Below are 15,900 nucleotides of genomic sequence, written 5' to 3' on the forward strand. Positions count from 1 at the left end.
CAAGGAATTACAGTCCTGAAGACAATCGGTCAATCGCTGGTACTATCCGTTTGCTGCCCACATTATAATGTTGTCTCTTTGTTTGCTCTAATTTCTCTCAGTTCTTCGTTTTATGAATATCGCCTTCCCTTCTCTCGCAGCTCGAGTTCCTGACCGAGTCATGAAAATATCTTTAATTGGGACGCCATTTAACCCACCAATATTTTATTTGTCTTATTTATTTATTTCTCTTCGCTAACCCATCGTTTTCTAAAGTCAATTTGAAGAAGCATTATGACTTGGAGTCAATGTTTAATAGCAGATTTAGAGCAAGAACTGGAACAACTGATATTCAGCGTTTAGCGTTGTAGCGTTTTGAATTCTTCTATTTTCAAATTTTCGGCTGAATTCTGTTGGCTGCTTTCATCTCTCCCCATGATTCTGACAGGAAATGCTGCTCATATAACACGGAGAAGTAGCACGTGATACGAAATGGAGTCGCAAAAGTCAGGCGTATCATACTTAAGAAATTTCAGACATTCCGATTCTGCGCTGAGGCCCATCAATTCGATATTCTTACCAGCTTTTGACATCCTGACCTACGCCTCAGTCATGTTAAGATCTCCCATGTCTTTCTTTTCTACCAAAGATGTTGCCCCTGTAAAGTCTCCGGGCAGAGCTATTTTCACGTACACGGACTTAATGCCGCGCCGCCGTCCATAGAGCACTTTCTTGAGTAGGTGATGGGAATAAAACCCCGCACTTTGGAATCTTCATGATCATGCCCTTCTTATACTCTCTGGGAAAGGTCTTGGATTTCCAAGATTTCCGTACGAGTTGAAGCGTCAAGCGTCAATTCCTCTTCTGTTTGGAGGAACGTCACCGGATGTGATAGTTTAGAACGGAGGTACAATTTTCTCTTTTGTCACGGCGTACACAATGCTGAAGTTCTCGCACCGTGCCGAAGTTTGAGCGCATCACTCGCAGTGATCAATGAACCCGTCGACCCCCGACGCAACATGCAATCGAACGTAAGCGGGACTAATATCAGCGCCTGTTTTGTTACGCACATTCACTAGACAATTCCCAAAGATACTATTGAACGGAAAATGATCAATCTGATTGCTTGTTTAGTGTCGGTCAGTTGAAATCCAACTGACATTATGGTAGGAGGCTCTATGGTCGAACAATGTACCACCAATGACGAGCCGGTGGAAGCTGCTGATACTTGCAGGAGTCAATTATAGCCCGTTTTCGAAAGCCAAAGATCGCAATCATGATGCCTGCCCCCATCCGAACCGTGGTTGACGTTTTGGTAGCAGTAAACTTTCGAAATTTGCAGGCTGCGAGCCAACAGATTGCTATTCCTCTTAGTCGCCTCTTTATCCTTGCCTTCGTGGTAAATAGCATCAGCTCTGTTTTAGTTGGATCTATATCGAGCCAACATACCGCATTGCATAAGCGCACCTTTCCGAACGCACACACAGGGAACATCCCTGACAAAAATTAGAACAAGTCGCTGGCATATGCGAATAATTTCACCCTGTTCCTATGCAGTGTTTGTAGAATTTCGTACATTACTATCAATCAGAGCACAATGATAACGGCGCCACCCTGCAGTCTCTCTACTCACAGCTCCAGTCAAATGGCTACCTTCTAGATCAGATTGGCAATTTGATACTATCCAAGGCCGAAGACCGCCGAAGACACATACGGTTGTCAAGAATGCGTTCAAAAATATTCATAGTATGGGAAAGTAACCAAATCGGGCGGTAATTTGAACATTCTGTTGGACTACCTTTCTTTTTCCATATTGGAACTGTAGTACTTTCTTACTAGTCAGATGGTGTTCTACCTTCCTGAATAACCCGATTAAAGAATTCACTGAGCCACAGTGTTGGGTCCTAGCTCTTCACTTTCCAGAACTCAGATGCGATGTCGTCGATGTCGGCTTTCCCCGATTTCATTCGTTTTTTTCCTTCTTCGACTTCAGTTGCGCTGACAGTCAGTCCTAGGGGTTTTACGTGAGTACCTGTCAGGGAGACTTAATCCCACGGTTTTCTTAAGACACGGATTGATTTTGTGATTACAATCAGAGCCCCGCCGAAGCAAGCTACGACGGTACCAGTCTATATTAAGTGCATGGTTCAGCATTCATACTGGTGGATGCAAGACCTACCTAAATCTCTACCGAACTAAGGAGTACGGCACCCGTGTTGAAACGCACACCACGCTGAGACCCGAAGGTCTCTGTTCGCTTGAAGGCAACAACAACCTCCATGAAGCTCCCACTAGGGGACCAACCGCAAACAGCCTTTGGAGCATTCGCCTACTGCATCACGGCCGGCAAGCCAATGCGATACAGCGTCTCCCGGTGCCACCACTATGGAGGTTCTCCTCGGCCACTTGGTTTTAGTTCAGGCGACAGGGTTGCCGCCCTGTCTTCCTCACCGTCACCCCTGAGCACCAGTTGCGCTGACAGGTGGAACTGCTCCAAATGTCGGCAATGATCGTAGAAGTGGGGAATGAGCAAATTCTTCAGATGAAATCTGCTCGAAGTATTGTCGCCATCTATCCGTGGCGGCTTGACGGTTGGTAAGTAAATTACCGTTCTTGCCATTAACGCAACAGAAGTGTTCAATATCCTATGTGCGTTCATTTCGGTTTTTGGGAAGTCGATACAGATCTTTTTCGCTATCCCGAGTGTCCAGTTTATCGTAAAGAGGCAGCGATCGTTTTCTTATAAATTTGCCAAGTGGCGAGTGTTTTATCATCGAGAAATGTGTGATAAGGCGTTTTATTTCAACATCGTCATTCCGAAAGCAATTATCTCGGTTGATGTACTGCCTACCTGGCTTTGTGACCCCGAAGGTTGCAGAGGCTGCTTTGTGGATCTTGTCTTTCATTTGGTTTCACGATTCTTCCACATTCGTAATGGTTGGTAATCAGCCCAGTAATGAATTTCTTTTTGTCGCAGTGTTCGTTTTTTATGAACTTCAAAGGTTGTTTGACGAAATTTATTTCTATATTCCTGAATTTGTCCCCATATTTCTGCTCAACCAGGTCTTGTGTCACCCCTCTTAGGACGTGGCTAACAACTTGAGTAGGATCAAAGATAAAATCACTCTGGGGACGCCAGGTTTGACATAACATTTGTCTTCGCGCAACAGAACAGAACGAAAGCTAATATCAGCGCCACTTTTGTTAAGTGTATTAAAAAGACAACACCTGGATTTACTATGCATAGCAATGTGAACGGTCGGATTAGATGTTCGTTGTCGCTCAGGGAGAACCCAATTCACCTTACGGCAGGTTCTGTACTTCGACGTGAATGAGAAAATGCAAAGAATTTCAGCATAAAATTTCGCCGTAGTAATGCACACTAAGGTTTTATAATATCTTGTACCTTATGCTCGAGAAAGGCGTTTTTATTAGACTTTCAGATTATCTATTATGAAAGTCGGTCTAGGTAAATCGGTCAGTTGCTAAGTCAAACAAGTTTGCCCAAATATAGATTTCTCGCAGCCTTCGATGTCAAACCAATTACAGTGAAATCCCGATAATTCGTACTTCTGGTTAATTCGTACAGATTTGCTGGCCCCCACATTTAATTTCTGTTATCTTGTACTCCCGATAATTCGTACCAAACCACCAGTCCCTTGATCATAGGAATTATCAGTATTCTACTGTATTTGTAGATAGGAAGAATGCAGTGACCTAACCTATTAGACTAAAAACCATGTCTTTTTTCTAGATGCAGGTCCGTTCGGAAAAGATCCATGACACGATGGAAGCGTCCGCGGCCAACCTAGAATTTTTGTCCGGACGGTCGCGGTTCAAATCCCACTTTTGGCAGTGGGATTTGTACTGTGATTTGACGTCGGATACTGGTCGACTCAGCTGTGAATGAGTACCTGAGTCAAATCCGGTTATTAATCTAGGGCGAGCGCAATGCTGTCCACATTGCCTCCTAAAGAGTACGGTAATCCAGTAGTGTACCGTTACGGTCTTGAATAAAGTGCTCTAACAAACTTCAAGGTACTGATCCAATTGGATTGTTGCACCAACGATTATTTTTTCCGGCTTGTCACAATCTCGGCAGATCCTGGATTTTTCCTAATATTAGCACAAAGTGCCAAGCCTTTAGACTCGGACGATCCTACCTACTTAAATTATAAAGGGGCGCTGGTGGTGGTGGCGGGTGGTATGTTAATGGGAGAACCCGTCGAGAAATCCCCGCAACATCGAGCACGTATAGAGAATGGTTTGAAGCATACTGTGTGAGAGTCCCAGGACATCAAGGGAAGCCATGAGGAATTTTGATACAATGCCTGTAGCTGTCAATGTTATGGGAACTACAACCACTTTGTCGAGACGCCAAATTACTTTGGTTTCCCGAGCTATGAGCCACTAGCTTTCTTTACGTATTTCCGTTCAATGTTGCTATTATGGAGGATAGCAACATCAATTATATACAAGGAGCGACCCGTCTTGTCAACTAACAACACGTCAGGCTTGTTGTATGAAATATGGCGATCAGTTAGGGCTTGCTGGTCCATGCTTGTATGCAAGGTTTTCATGAATTACCTTATATACAGCATTATGCCTGTCCGTGTATTGCACTGGTGCCATAACAGTGTAGCCAGAAATGAGATAGTCCAATGCATCTAACGCCGAACCACATTCAGCACTGGTCGTTCTCAACCCGCTCTTTCATTATAAGCACGGGTGTCGATCACGCCGTCCTGAATGCAACACATGAATCCCTTCATCTCAGCAAAGAGCTCGCCAGCACACAGCCATCTGTTCGACTAATGCCTGCCAAAGACAATTCACGTGTTACCGTGCATTGCTTTCGACTTCTATTTGTCGATCCAAACTTGGTCCGACTTTACCCCACTCAGAGGATTGAAAGATCGATCCTCCAAGTTAAGTGGAGTCAGTCCACAGTCTGCTTTACAGACAGCCGCATACAAGGGACTTCCCTGCTCCTTGCTGTAAAAACAAGCGTGCAGCGAGCCGACTTGGCAATAATCTTGTGCCGCCACGTCAACCACGCTCCTAGCTCCGATGTCACGAGACCGGTTCATCCGCTCCACAGAAGAGTTTGGCTGATGCATTCGGAATTTGGACATAGTAGTCCGTATACGCCGCTGGACGTTTTCCAGATCAGACTCGACGTTTGTCTAATCCGAGCTCCATCCGAATATCACGACTGAACATGTCTACTATTCGCAACAGACTTCTAAGGTAGTCGTCAATACCAGCATACAGTTTGGTATCATCTAAGTACATCACGTCTGTTAGCTCACAGTTAGCACGTAGGCCACATTTTATTGCAAAACCATGCCCTCTAGTATCATTCAGTAACCATGAAAGGGGGTTCAGTGCCATGCAAAACCAAAGAAGACTAAAAGAATCCCCCTGGAAGATATCCTTCTTTATATATAGGATAAGAGGTATTAGCACCCTCAGATGTACGCACTGATAAGGTGGTATACTCCCTTCTATGATTGTCGCCGAAAACTATTATTTTGGGATCATTGCGATTAGCCAGGTATGCGGGACGCTGTCGAAAGCTTTGGCATAATCGATATAGCAACTAAAGAGATTTCTTTAGCTTCTAGTTGCTTGTCCTACAACTACTGAGTCGATGACGAATTTCTCTTTGCAACTCCTTGACCCAACTCGGCAACCCTTCTGCTTCTCGGACAGATTGTTGGTCTTTAGATGGGCATTGACCCTTCCACTAATAATGGATGTTATGAGAAGAAAAGGGTTGGTAAGCAAGTGTTGGGTCTTGTGTCCGGGGATCCTGCACCGTATATTCCCGCAGTGAGGAAGGGAGTAAATTCCTCCGGCCCACTAAACGACTTGATTTATGCTATGTGCCAACCGACTAAATTTCTTATGCCAGAAATTCTTCACTCGATCCAGATCAGGGTCCCTCCAGTGTTTATGGCTCGTCAACTTCCTCTTTGGTAACATCCGTAAAATTGATGCCAGGCGTATTGCCATGGCGGGTGTCTTCGGCGGTGATCCACTGAGCATGCGATTTTCTTTCGCTTCCGTCACTTCGGTGACGGAAAACTGTACTGTCTGGACACTCTTTTGGGAAACGTTGAACAAAGGAACATGGAGAACGTCGTCGATAACAAGGGGGAATAATATCAGCGAGAGAATACAACCGTATTGGTCTCTGCTTTCGAGTCAAAGTTCCCTTAGGACTATATTGTTAAGCGGACACATGACTGTGTCAGATTTAGAGTAATTCCGAATGCGACCGACGTCATAATTCTCATCACTCCAGTAATTCAGCATTTTGGGCTGGTAGCTTCCTGTTTTTACCAAGGGTTACTTTCAGTCGGCATCAAAATGAGCGTTATTATGGATGTCTACATTTAGTGAATTCCTCTTTGTTTCCGAAGGACTTACTGGCTGTAGTTGTAGAAGTTATCTCGTATTTCCGACAATATTCTGATAATCAAAATGGCTAAAGCATTCGCCCTTGCCCTCTAGAAATCACGTTAATGTGTCCGTTACCAAAAGCTATAACTAGAGAGAAAATACCCCTCCCCATGCAGATCCCCTAAGACATCTTGCATCAATTGTCTGCCTTCTGACAATGATGTGTACCTTTCTCCATTCTATTATAGTATATGAGGTGCCCAACTGATGCCGTCATTCCCGTCGGAAATGGGTGTGAACGAAACTTATTTGAAAGGTTTTTCGATATCCAAGACGGCTGCCTCCGTGGATTTGCCTTTCCAGTAGGTGAAATATATGTAGATTTTCATTTTGAAGCAACCTAGTAATCTCTCCAATGTTTGAGGAGAATCTTTGGAAAAAGGATGATATATAACCCCCGTCATGATGTTTAAGTATAAGCGTGTGCTAAACAGTCAAGTCTTTCGGGGATTTTGTAACAGCATAACTGCGGATGACTCCATATAATATCTGCCATTTGACTAAAGACATAAGAACAGAGCATACCATCATGTTACTTACATAGTATACGACAGGCCGACGAAGCAAATGCATCAAATGTCGTTAAAAACAAAATGATCGTTCACCTCAGTCGACGCGGCAATACAGCCCCGGTCCTGTCAAGAAATGGACAAGGCAAGTTGATTAATCCGAGCAAATCAAATACATGTCTGCACGCTAAATATTGGCAACCTCACTGGGAAGATTGAGAAACTCGCAAGAGCCCTTCGGAAAAGGCGCGTTGATATCTACGGTCTACAAGACACCCAATGGTCTAGTGCCAGAAGTTGCGGCATAGAACGCGAACTGAATAAAAATTGGCCATGAGGCCTGCCCGTGTGAGTTCCCACTCCATCGTCTTCTGTATTTTTAATCATACCTGGTTGGCTTCCCTCAAGTGTTCTTTTTTATTCTTTTCCATAAGTACTTCAAGCATTTTTTTATCGCTTAGGTCTTTGGAACACGGGACCTAGCTTTCTAGGATAATAGCGCAAGTTCCCTAAATTCTATTTCTTCATAAACAATTCCAAGCACTTCGGTCGACTATATACCGTAAGTCCAAAACTCACTGCAACTGTATGTTGTTTGTCCTCCCTACTTTGCGGAACGTAATACGAAGAGTTCCCCTAATAAGTGGGAGCTAGTCACGAACAGTAAACTGCTTGCTTCCGTGAGAAGGACTGGTTGTTTGTAACAAACGAGCGGAATTTGACGTGGTTGAAGTCACACGCACTTTTTGCTGTCCATGAGTATTTCAACCCTTGTTTAGTCGAATAGAGTTAAAGCATTTGATGACCTTAGGCCGCATCTTAACGAGGAACATGCAACAATCACAAAATGCAATACCACAGACACAAGTGTTAATGAACGCGAAGAGCTTTTAAGTAAAATTAATTAATTAAATTTCGGTTACTTTTCATATGCTACTCCTATGTAAGAACAGGGAGAGAACATTGACGAGGAACAAAGTCAACTTGATGTTGTTGTTATTGTATTTTCAGGTTTTAGACAAAACAGCGAAGGCGAATCCAGCGCTATGATGGCGTCGAGTATCATCGAGTTCGGGGCCACCGTCAGTAGAAACAACCCAATCAAGATAAACAAGTTGACTTCTTGAATCTGATAACCCGTTAGTCTGCTTGCCTTGTTATCCAATTTTGAATCGCTTAGCTAAGCCAGCATAGTCAGAATGTTTGCAGAAAGATGACATGATTCATTTGAACTTTCTACGTTCCCCGGACAAGGCAGCATGAAAAATTTCATCGATGATGAGGAGGAGGCGACAGAATATATTCTGAACGAATTCCTCTTTTGACTTCGAAAAACCCTCCAAATTTCAAGCTCAATGTAACACGTGGTACAATAAGCAATCTCGCTGATAAATCATCGAGCCTAGCGGCTTTGCCCCGCTTACGTGCATTCGTGGCCCAGATGATTTTCATTTCTTTTTAAAGCAGTCGTTCTTCATGGTTCTTACCAAAATAGGCAACGGGAACCACTGGCGTAATCACTTTTACGGCCGGTCCAGAGACAGTGCGGTAGGCAAGACCCGACCTACAAAGCTCCCCGTCTGCATTTGCGCAAGGCGCTTACGATACATTTCTTTGCCAAGAGCATCATCCCACACCTCTGCTCGGTAGAGCAGAGCAAATTGCATTGTACTCATTAGAAGGAGTCGCCTTCCAGACGTACGACCCCCAATGTATGCCATTAGCCAACTTAAGGCCGAAACCCCAGCTACAGCCTTGTGTTTTACTCGGAAAAGCTCATCTCCGAATCGAGCGTCAATGATAGGTACTTAACTGTTGGTTTCAACTCGTTATGGAAAGCAGGAGTCAGGATGACTACTTCAGTTTTTTCCAATGCAAGGTTAAAACCACGAGCATTCATCCATACGCTTACCTGGCGCATTAAAGTACCAAGCCTGGTTTACGCCTGTTCTATAGTGCGTTCGACAACAAGTGCCGCAACGTCATCTATATAACCGACCAGACGCGTGGTAGGAAGCGTTCCAGAGGTTCCTCCATCCTCTTCTGACCTAGCGTCTCATAGAGGATGGAGCTGTTTCTCAGATAATCCCTTAACATCCATAAGAGATATCTCGGCACGTGAAAAGCATTGTCTAATGTACCTAGAATGTCTTTCCATTTTACGAAAATAAAGGCATTCTGACATCAAGCTCGGCGGCTGTATGCCTCCGCTCGATGAGCCGCATCCATGACTTGCATGACAACATGCACGGTGGATCTTCCTGTTGTAAAATCGAACTATCATGGTGATAACTGTCCGGCAACACGTGCCGCTTCAGTAGCTTTACCTCTGATGAACTTTTCAAGCATTTTTCCAATCGTGGCAAGCATACAAAGTGGTCGATATTCAGAGGGCACTTCAGGGTCGCCTTTCGCTTTACTGATCAGCGCAAGTCTCGCCACTTCCCATCGTGAAAGGGAAGCGCTGGCACCAGTTTGTATACCTCTGCCGGAATAAAATCGGGTCCTGGCACCAACTCTTTAATAGAGAAAAATGGGCAGCCCTCCGCGCCTTCCATGCTTGTTATCATCAAGTTGTACGGTATGCGCAGGGAATAATGTCCATACAATACGGTCCACCTGCTCGGCATTCTGAACAGGGTTTCTACAGGGTCACCAGCTTAAAACCGAGTCCGAGTGTTTATCGTGGGCTGCTTGGGTAAACATAATCACTTTCTTTGCTCGCCGTTTACGTTTTATCGAGGAGAAAATTATGATAACGACATTTCTTCTCACAGGCTTTAATTTGGTCATTTGTTTACTGGGTTTGGTGACGTCGACGTCGCATAGCCCGTTACGTAGATCGTGTTTTCACTTTGATTCTATGTCTCTTCGACGATTGTAACGATCGACGGTCACGTAAGTGAAATGATTTCTTTTTTTTTTGTGAAATCGCCAACATTTATTTCTTGGTATGCCAGTTCGGTCCTCACGTTCTTGCAACAATGATTCCATTCGCTGAACAGTAACGGCTTTGTTAACAGCGATAGTGAGAAAATGTCTGCTTATTATAGCAATAAATCGGTTTGCGTCTTATTATTCCCGTTATAACGTAGGAAAATGAGACAATTGTTTAAAGTACGATACGATACCTATCCTCATTGCGTGTCCCAAAGCCTTTAGGTTTGTGTTAGAACGCTAGGCTGTCGCAACGAAAGCTGGTAGAAGGGTTTGTATCCTGAGAGGGTATCGGATACAAGTCAGTTCAATTGTAAAGGAGTATCTGGGTCAAGTCAGGGTAATAACTACGGGCGGGAGCAATGCAGATCACATTGCATCCTATAGTGTACCGTCACGGTCTTGAATGATATACTTTAATACGTTTCAATACCCTCATCCAATTGGATTGTCGCGCCAAAAAATATATAAGTGGTAGCTTAGTGGGAAAGTTCGTCGAAAACACCCCGCAATATCGAGCACGTTTGCAGAATGGTATTTTTCTGCGTAGTTTGACTCAGATTCTGTGAAAGTCCAATCCGTAGGACATTTAGGTACAATAATGGGAACTACAACTACCCACGCGACTTATAAGTCACCGTCTTTTCCACGTATTTCCGTTCAATGCTGTTATCATGAGAGATAGTATAGTAACATCAATAATATACGGGGAACGACCTGTTTTGTCAGCTAATAGCCCATCAGTCTTGTTGTTCGGTATATGGCGATCAGTTAAAGCTTGACCGCTCCAATACATGCCGTAAGCAGAGCTATCGAATGCTGCCTGCAGTTCATATCGGTAAACCGAACATGCTCCTGGCAAGACTTTTTTGGATCACTTTACATACAGTATTATGCCTGTTCAGAAATCAGATGGTCCAAGTTCTCTAAGGCCGAACCACTCATTCTGCAATGATCATTTGCCAATTCCTTTATTAAATGAATCCCTCCGTCTCAACAAAGAATCCTCCCAACATCTATTCTATAAGTGTAGATCAACAAATGGCTGCCATGTGTTTATCGTGTATTGCTCCTGATCTAACTTCACTTCACTCTGCGGATTGAAAGATTGATCCTTCAAGGTAAGGAGAGTCATACCGCAGTCTGTCTTACAAATAGCTGCATGCAAGGGATTTGCATTTGTCATAACTTGAATGTGGAGGTCACCGTAGTAGCTTTTCCACTCGTCAGACCTCCGCGAGGTTGCGGCTAGAAGAAGGAGTCTTGTGGTCAGATCTAGCCTCGCCGGTAGATCCAACGAAACTTTTTCTCGCTGAACGGGGCGTTTGGAGAGTGCGCCTCTCCGGTACTCCGCTGCAGATAAATTCACAGGGCCCAGATTTTTTACAGCGGTCTCCACTCTATTATAGCTGCCAAACTACATAAGTAGCACCTGATCGCCGCTGATTTCTTTTTGCCAAATAATTCGGTCTGCGGGAAAATTCCTTAGAATGTTACGATTTTCGAAACGTTCTTCCTTGTTTTGCGTGTCATCAGACTTCATAACACCAACAAAACCAAGACTCAGTCTGACAAGTCATCGCACTTTCCCTATCTGCATTAATGGGTAGAGGGGGAAGCGCATTTTAGTTTCATCCCAAAACCATATATGTGAATACATTACTTGAAGAGTCAAGATTATGACCTTTTTAACAAAAATAATCCATTATTTGCGAATAACCGTATATTCCCTTCCGCAGGCTAATCAAAATATTGTAAGCACTTCAACAATGCTTCCGGCAAGTGTTCAGATAGTTGGGATGCGTCCCGGCGCACCTACACAGAATCAACAGAAAAATGCTGTCTCTGGTCTTTCACCCCGCGTCGTAATTGGAGGTCCCATGGTAGGAGCAAGACCGCAGAGTCCAGCAGTAAGTACTATTTTATTAATAAGAAACCATTGACTGATATCACATTTCCCCAATTTCCAGATAACATTAAATGCATTACAGCCAGGCCAAGCGGGATCCGCTCTGCTACTGAAAACAGAAACAGGCTATCAACTTCTACGTGTTGGGCCGCCATCAGCAACGCCCGTTGCCCAAAATATACCGAATTCAGGAAATCAAACGATACGATTACAGACTGTTCCGGCTGTAAGTAGATTCACCGGTCCACCATTAGCACTCCGTAAAACGATTGTTACTCAGCATCAGGTGAAACAGAAACAAAATGTAATTTCGCAACCCAACTCTCATGTAACTTTGCGGATTTTTGATTTAGACAAGATGACATTCCCATTCGATGTTGGTGGAATCTATTTAATGTTTCCTTTTTTCGAGTTTTCTTAGGTTTGAATTCTGGGTTTTTGCATTTTCTACTTTCATTTAGCTGTTTGTGCTTGTTGAACTGATTATGGTTAGGTTTTAAAAATTATTATTATAATATTTTAGTTAGTGTCCATATACATACCATGGATCTTCCGTTAGTAACTTGTGCAACGTCCTAAATACGGTTCGTATTCGCATGTAAATGATTTAGAATGTTGAACCTTATTTCGTCCATATTAGAGTCGATTGAACAGCTTAGTTGGAGTTTAGAGTAGTTTATGCAGCGTTTTCCTCAAAGCTGGAGATGACAAAGTTAGTGAAACGGTCGTCTTTTGCCCCGGAACTTGAAAATATTAAAAAGGAAAGTATTGTTTTTTTCTTTTCCCGAAAGTGTGATGTTTTTCCCTCTTGAGGTTATAAGAGAAGCATTTTCGACGCATGTGTTCCCTTCTTCAATAGGAAGATAATTTATCGCTGGAAAGGAATTTATTAATGAAAAAAGGAGGAAATTTTGTTCTTATCCAGTTAGATTCAAGATAGTAAAAAAACAACTTATCAAATGTATGTGGAATCAATCCGAAAAAAATAGAATATTTGTATCTTTTTCGCGTCATAGACCCTATCATCACCAAGTTTCACGGAAGTCAGTGAATAATAATAGTGCAGTCCTGCTGAAATTTTCCTCGTAAAACGGGTACCCCGAAATTTTGCTCGATGCAACAAAAAACGATTTTATTTTCAAATGCTTCTCCCTATTTTAGTTGGTTTTATAATAATTAACTGACACACTAAGAAATGTAGGCCCTCCCCCCCGCTATTTGTCTTCCAAGAAATTGACTTTCTTGTAATAAGTTCATGGAATACAAGCATATCAGGTCGGCCAATCTTGTTGTTTTAGCTTGATGACATACATGATGAAATACACATCACAACAACAATACTCATTGCGAGTCGCTCACGTTTTGTTTGTATCCTGAACTGAAAGGTGATAGGCTTCCGATCCATCATGTATTTTATTCCAAGAATTTTCAATTTGCTGATATCTTTGCAAGGAATATACTTTGATTGAAAATTTTGAAAAATGGCTGATTATAAAAGAACCGAGAATACCAGAAAATATAAGTAATATATAATATATAATTTGAGTAGTAGCTTACCCGCCGCCGGTGCCAGTTTCTAGCGATGTGGCAGGATATCCCGATAGCGTGATGCGAATAAGTATTAATTAAAAGTTTGCAGGTTTCGATCATCGTGAAAATAATTTTGATGCAGAGCAGTCTCAATTTGACGTTAGTGTTAAGGAAAACTTTGTAGCTCCCAGGTCAGACCTTCCCACGGCCACAAAAACAACGCCCCCAATATTCTATTGGTAAATTGAGCCAGAGAACAAAATGGTTTAGTCAATGTTAATTTCCTGATATGCCTGTCTTTTTTTTTTCTAGATCCAAAACTTTTTGGCCGGATGATCGAGCGGCTTGAATATGGCCTTCTCCTTATCCAAAAAACAGTAGTCATCGATTATCGGAAAAATAATATTATTGACAAAATATAGCTTAAGATTTACTTTAGTGACCTGGAGTCATTGAATGGAATGGTCCTTTGCAAAAATTTTCGCCTATTCGCAATGGATTAAAATGTCTGGATATAATAGTAATTGCGAAGAAGTCTTATGTAAAACAATGGGTTGTCATAACAACAAAACTTTCCGAGATGCTTACATTTGTCCTTGATTTTTCCCCTTCCTATTCGCAAAAATTATTGAAAATAAAATATTGCTGTCTCTGAGTTATGACTCTTTTGTAAAACTACAATTTTCATTTCATTTATAAACCAGTACCGCTGTACTAGTCACGCCTAAGATCTGTTTGTTGTCGCCAAATCAACCCGTGTCCGTGACACTGGCATTTGTTCAATATGTTAAGTTAACCCAGTACGATTTCCTCAACTAACTTTCTTCTTCCATACGTCCCGTGATTGATTATTGTTTCCCAGTTGCACAGAAAAATTCTAGTGCATACAGTAGTGTTTTTACTCGTTTCTTTGCTAGCCTAGTTGCCGTTTTCCTGGTTGAATTTGAATGCCTTGATAGTCGCCTGGAAGCCCTGCATGGGTGGACAGGTTCGCTTTTATGGATGGATTGGTAATATGCACAGTTCAATATTTCACGTTCAGGGAGGATTTTAAAATGCACAATTTCTGTAAAGGGCAAAATAAGTTCGTAGGGACGTTAGGGACTATTTCGTGTGTAAATTATTATTATTGAATTTTTGTAATAATGTTGCAAAATTACTCCCAGCTTTTGTCTGTTGTTTTTTGAATGAAATCTCGATTTGCTTCTATTCTTCGCTCATTAGACAAGGAAAACCTTTTGTTGCAACTCGATGCATTTTCTGGGCATCGACATATGATCCATTTGAAATTATCCTTTTCTGCAATTTCTCTGGTAGCCAATTGGCAATATTCGCGCACTAGGTTGTTGACTTTCTTGATGTGGAATTCATCAGGAGCCTTTCAACACCACTCGTAGCCACTGCTTTTCAGGCGGAGGTGTTTGTGATAAACCTCAAAGTCTAGAAAAATCTATGAAGAAAGTATAAACATGTTTAATTTCACATTTAATTTAGGCAGTGTCTATGGCGCATGGTTGAGTGCCTATTCTAGATCCAGAAAGGTACTTTTTTTAATGTTGTTTCTCCATGAGCAATTGGGTAGCGTATATTACGTCAGTAATTCCATATTTACTGGCAAACCCGGCATCTTTCACAATAATTCGAAAAATTTCCAGAATACGATTATCAAGATTGCCTCCAAAATCCTCATGTATGAGATAAGAAGCGAATTGGACGGTAATTGAAATATTCCACCGAATTGCCTTTTTTTTGTTTTCGTTCCATTCTAAATTCTATTGGTATATCAACAATTCAAGAACACCCAATTGTAAGTAATTGTATTATCGTTACTTCCTTACAAGATCAATAATTTAAGAAACAAAGTGGTTGGGTAAAACTACTTTTACTAAATAAACCTTTTTCTTCCTCTATGCAACTTTTAATATGTTTGGCAGTCTCGATGTTCTGGAGCTCTTTTTTAAGCAATACGGCCAAAATTTCAAAACTATGCTGTACGGGGATGATTGGTTACTCTAATCGAAAAGTGTCAGGTCGCAAATTGTTAGGCAGCTCAATTATCTATATTCTTTTAGATCCACAACGTTTTGCCCCATTGGGGGGCCTATTCATTGTAGGCCGCTCTTAAGAATAACACAATTGTACCTTGATTACTCTAAAACACAGGCAACACAATTCTTTCTAATGCTTGAGTTTTAAACAGTTTTGACAGATGGGCTGGTATATTTCTCCAATATTCTTTGCCTTTCCCAGTACAGTTGTGATAAACTAATTCCATTGCTTCCTTGTGGAAAAAAGCTGCTGCTCGTTCTTCTCTAATTTGAATTTTCCCTTTAATAACCGAAAATTGGTGTTTTTTGAATTATTCTATCTTCTTCAATATACATGTCTACGGTTCACACCGTTCCATCGTACATTTTAATCACTTCAGAATAAATATTTACGAGATTTTTATCTCCAGGAAGTAAAAAACACTCAATATTGCTCAGGTTCTGTGGGTTATTTATGGTTTACTTATGGTCTACCCATCGTTGTCGGTTTGCTAAAATGCGCTCCACGATTTTCCAAGAA

The 15,900-nt window shown here is 42.1% G+C and overlaps 1 protein-coding gene across 3 annotated transcripts in view; it reads left to right on the forward strand.

Annotated features, from left to right (window-relative positions):
• Window positions 1-15,900, forward strand: part of LOC119647929 (transcription initiation factor TFIID subunit 4) — a 53,002-nt gene that overhangs the window by 8,923 nt on the left and 28,179 nt on the right. For 2 of the 3 annotated variants that reach the window (XM_038049262.1, XM_038049263.1), the window contains exons 2-3: window positions 11,633-11,803; window positions 11,864-12,106. In XM_038049262.1, coding sequence (XP_037905190.1) covers window positions 11,633-11,803; window positions 11,864-12,106 — 414 coding nt within the window. The remainder of the gene's footprint in view (window positions 1-11,632; window positions 11,804-11,863; window positions 12,107-15,900) is intronic. The other variant, XM_038049264.1, reaches the window with a different exon arrangement.

Source organism: Hermetia illucens, chromosome 2 (assembly GCF_905115235.1).
Source record: "Hermetia illucens chromosome 2, iHerIll2.2.curated.20191125, whole genome shotgun sequence".
In the NCBI taxonomy this organism is placed as follows: Eukaryota; Metazoa; Arthropoda; class Insecta; order Diptera; family Stratiomyidae; genus Hermetia; species Hermetia illucens.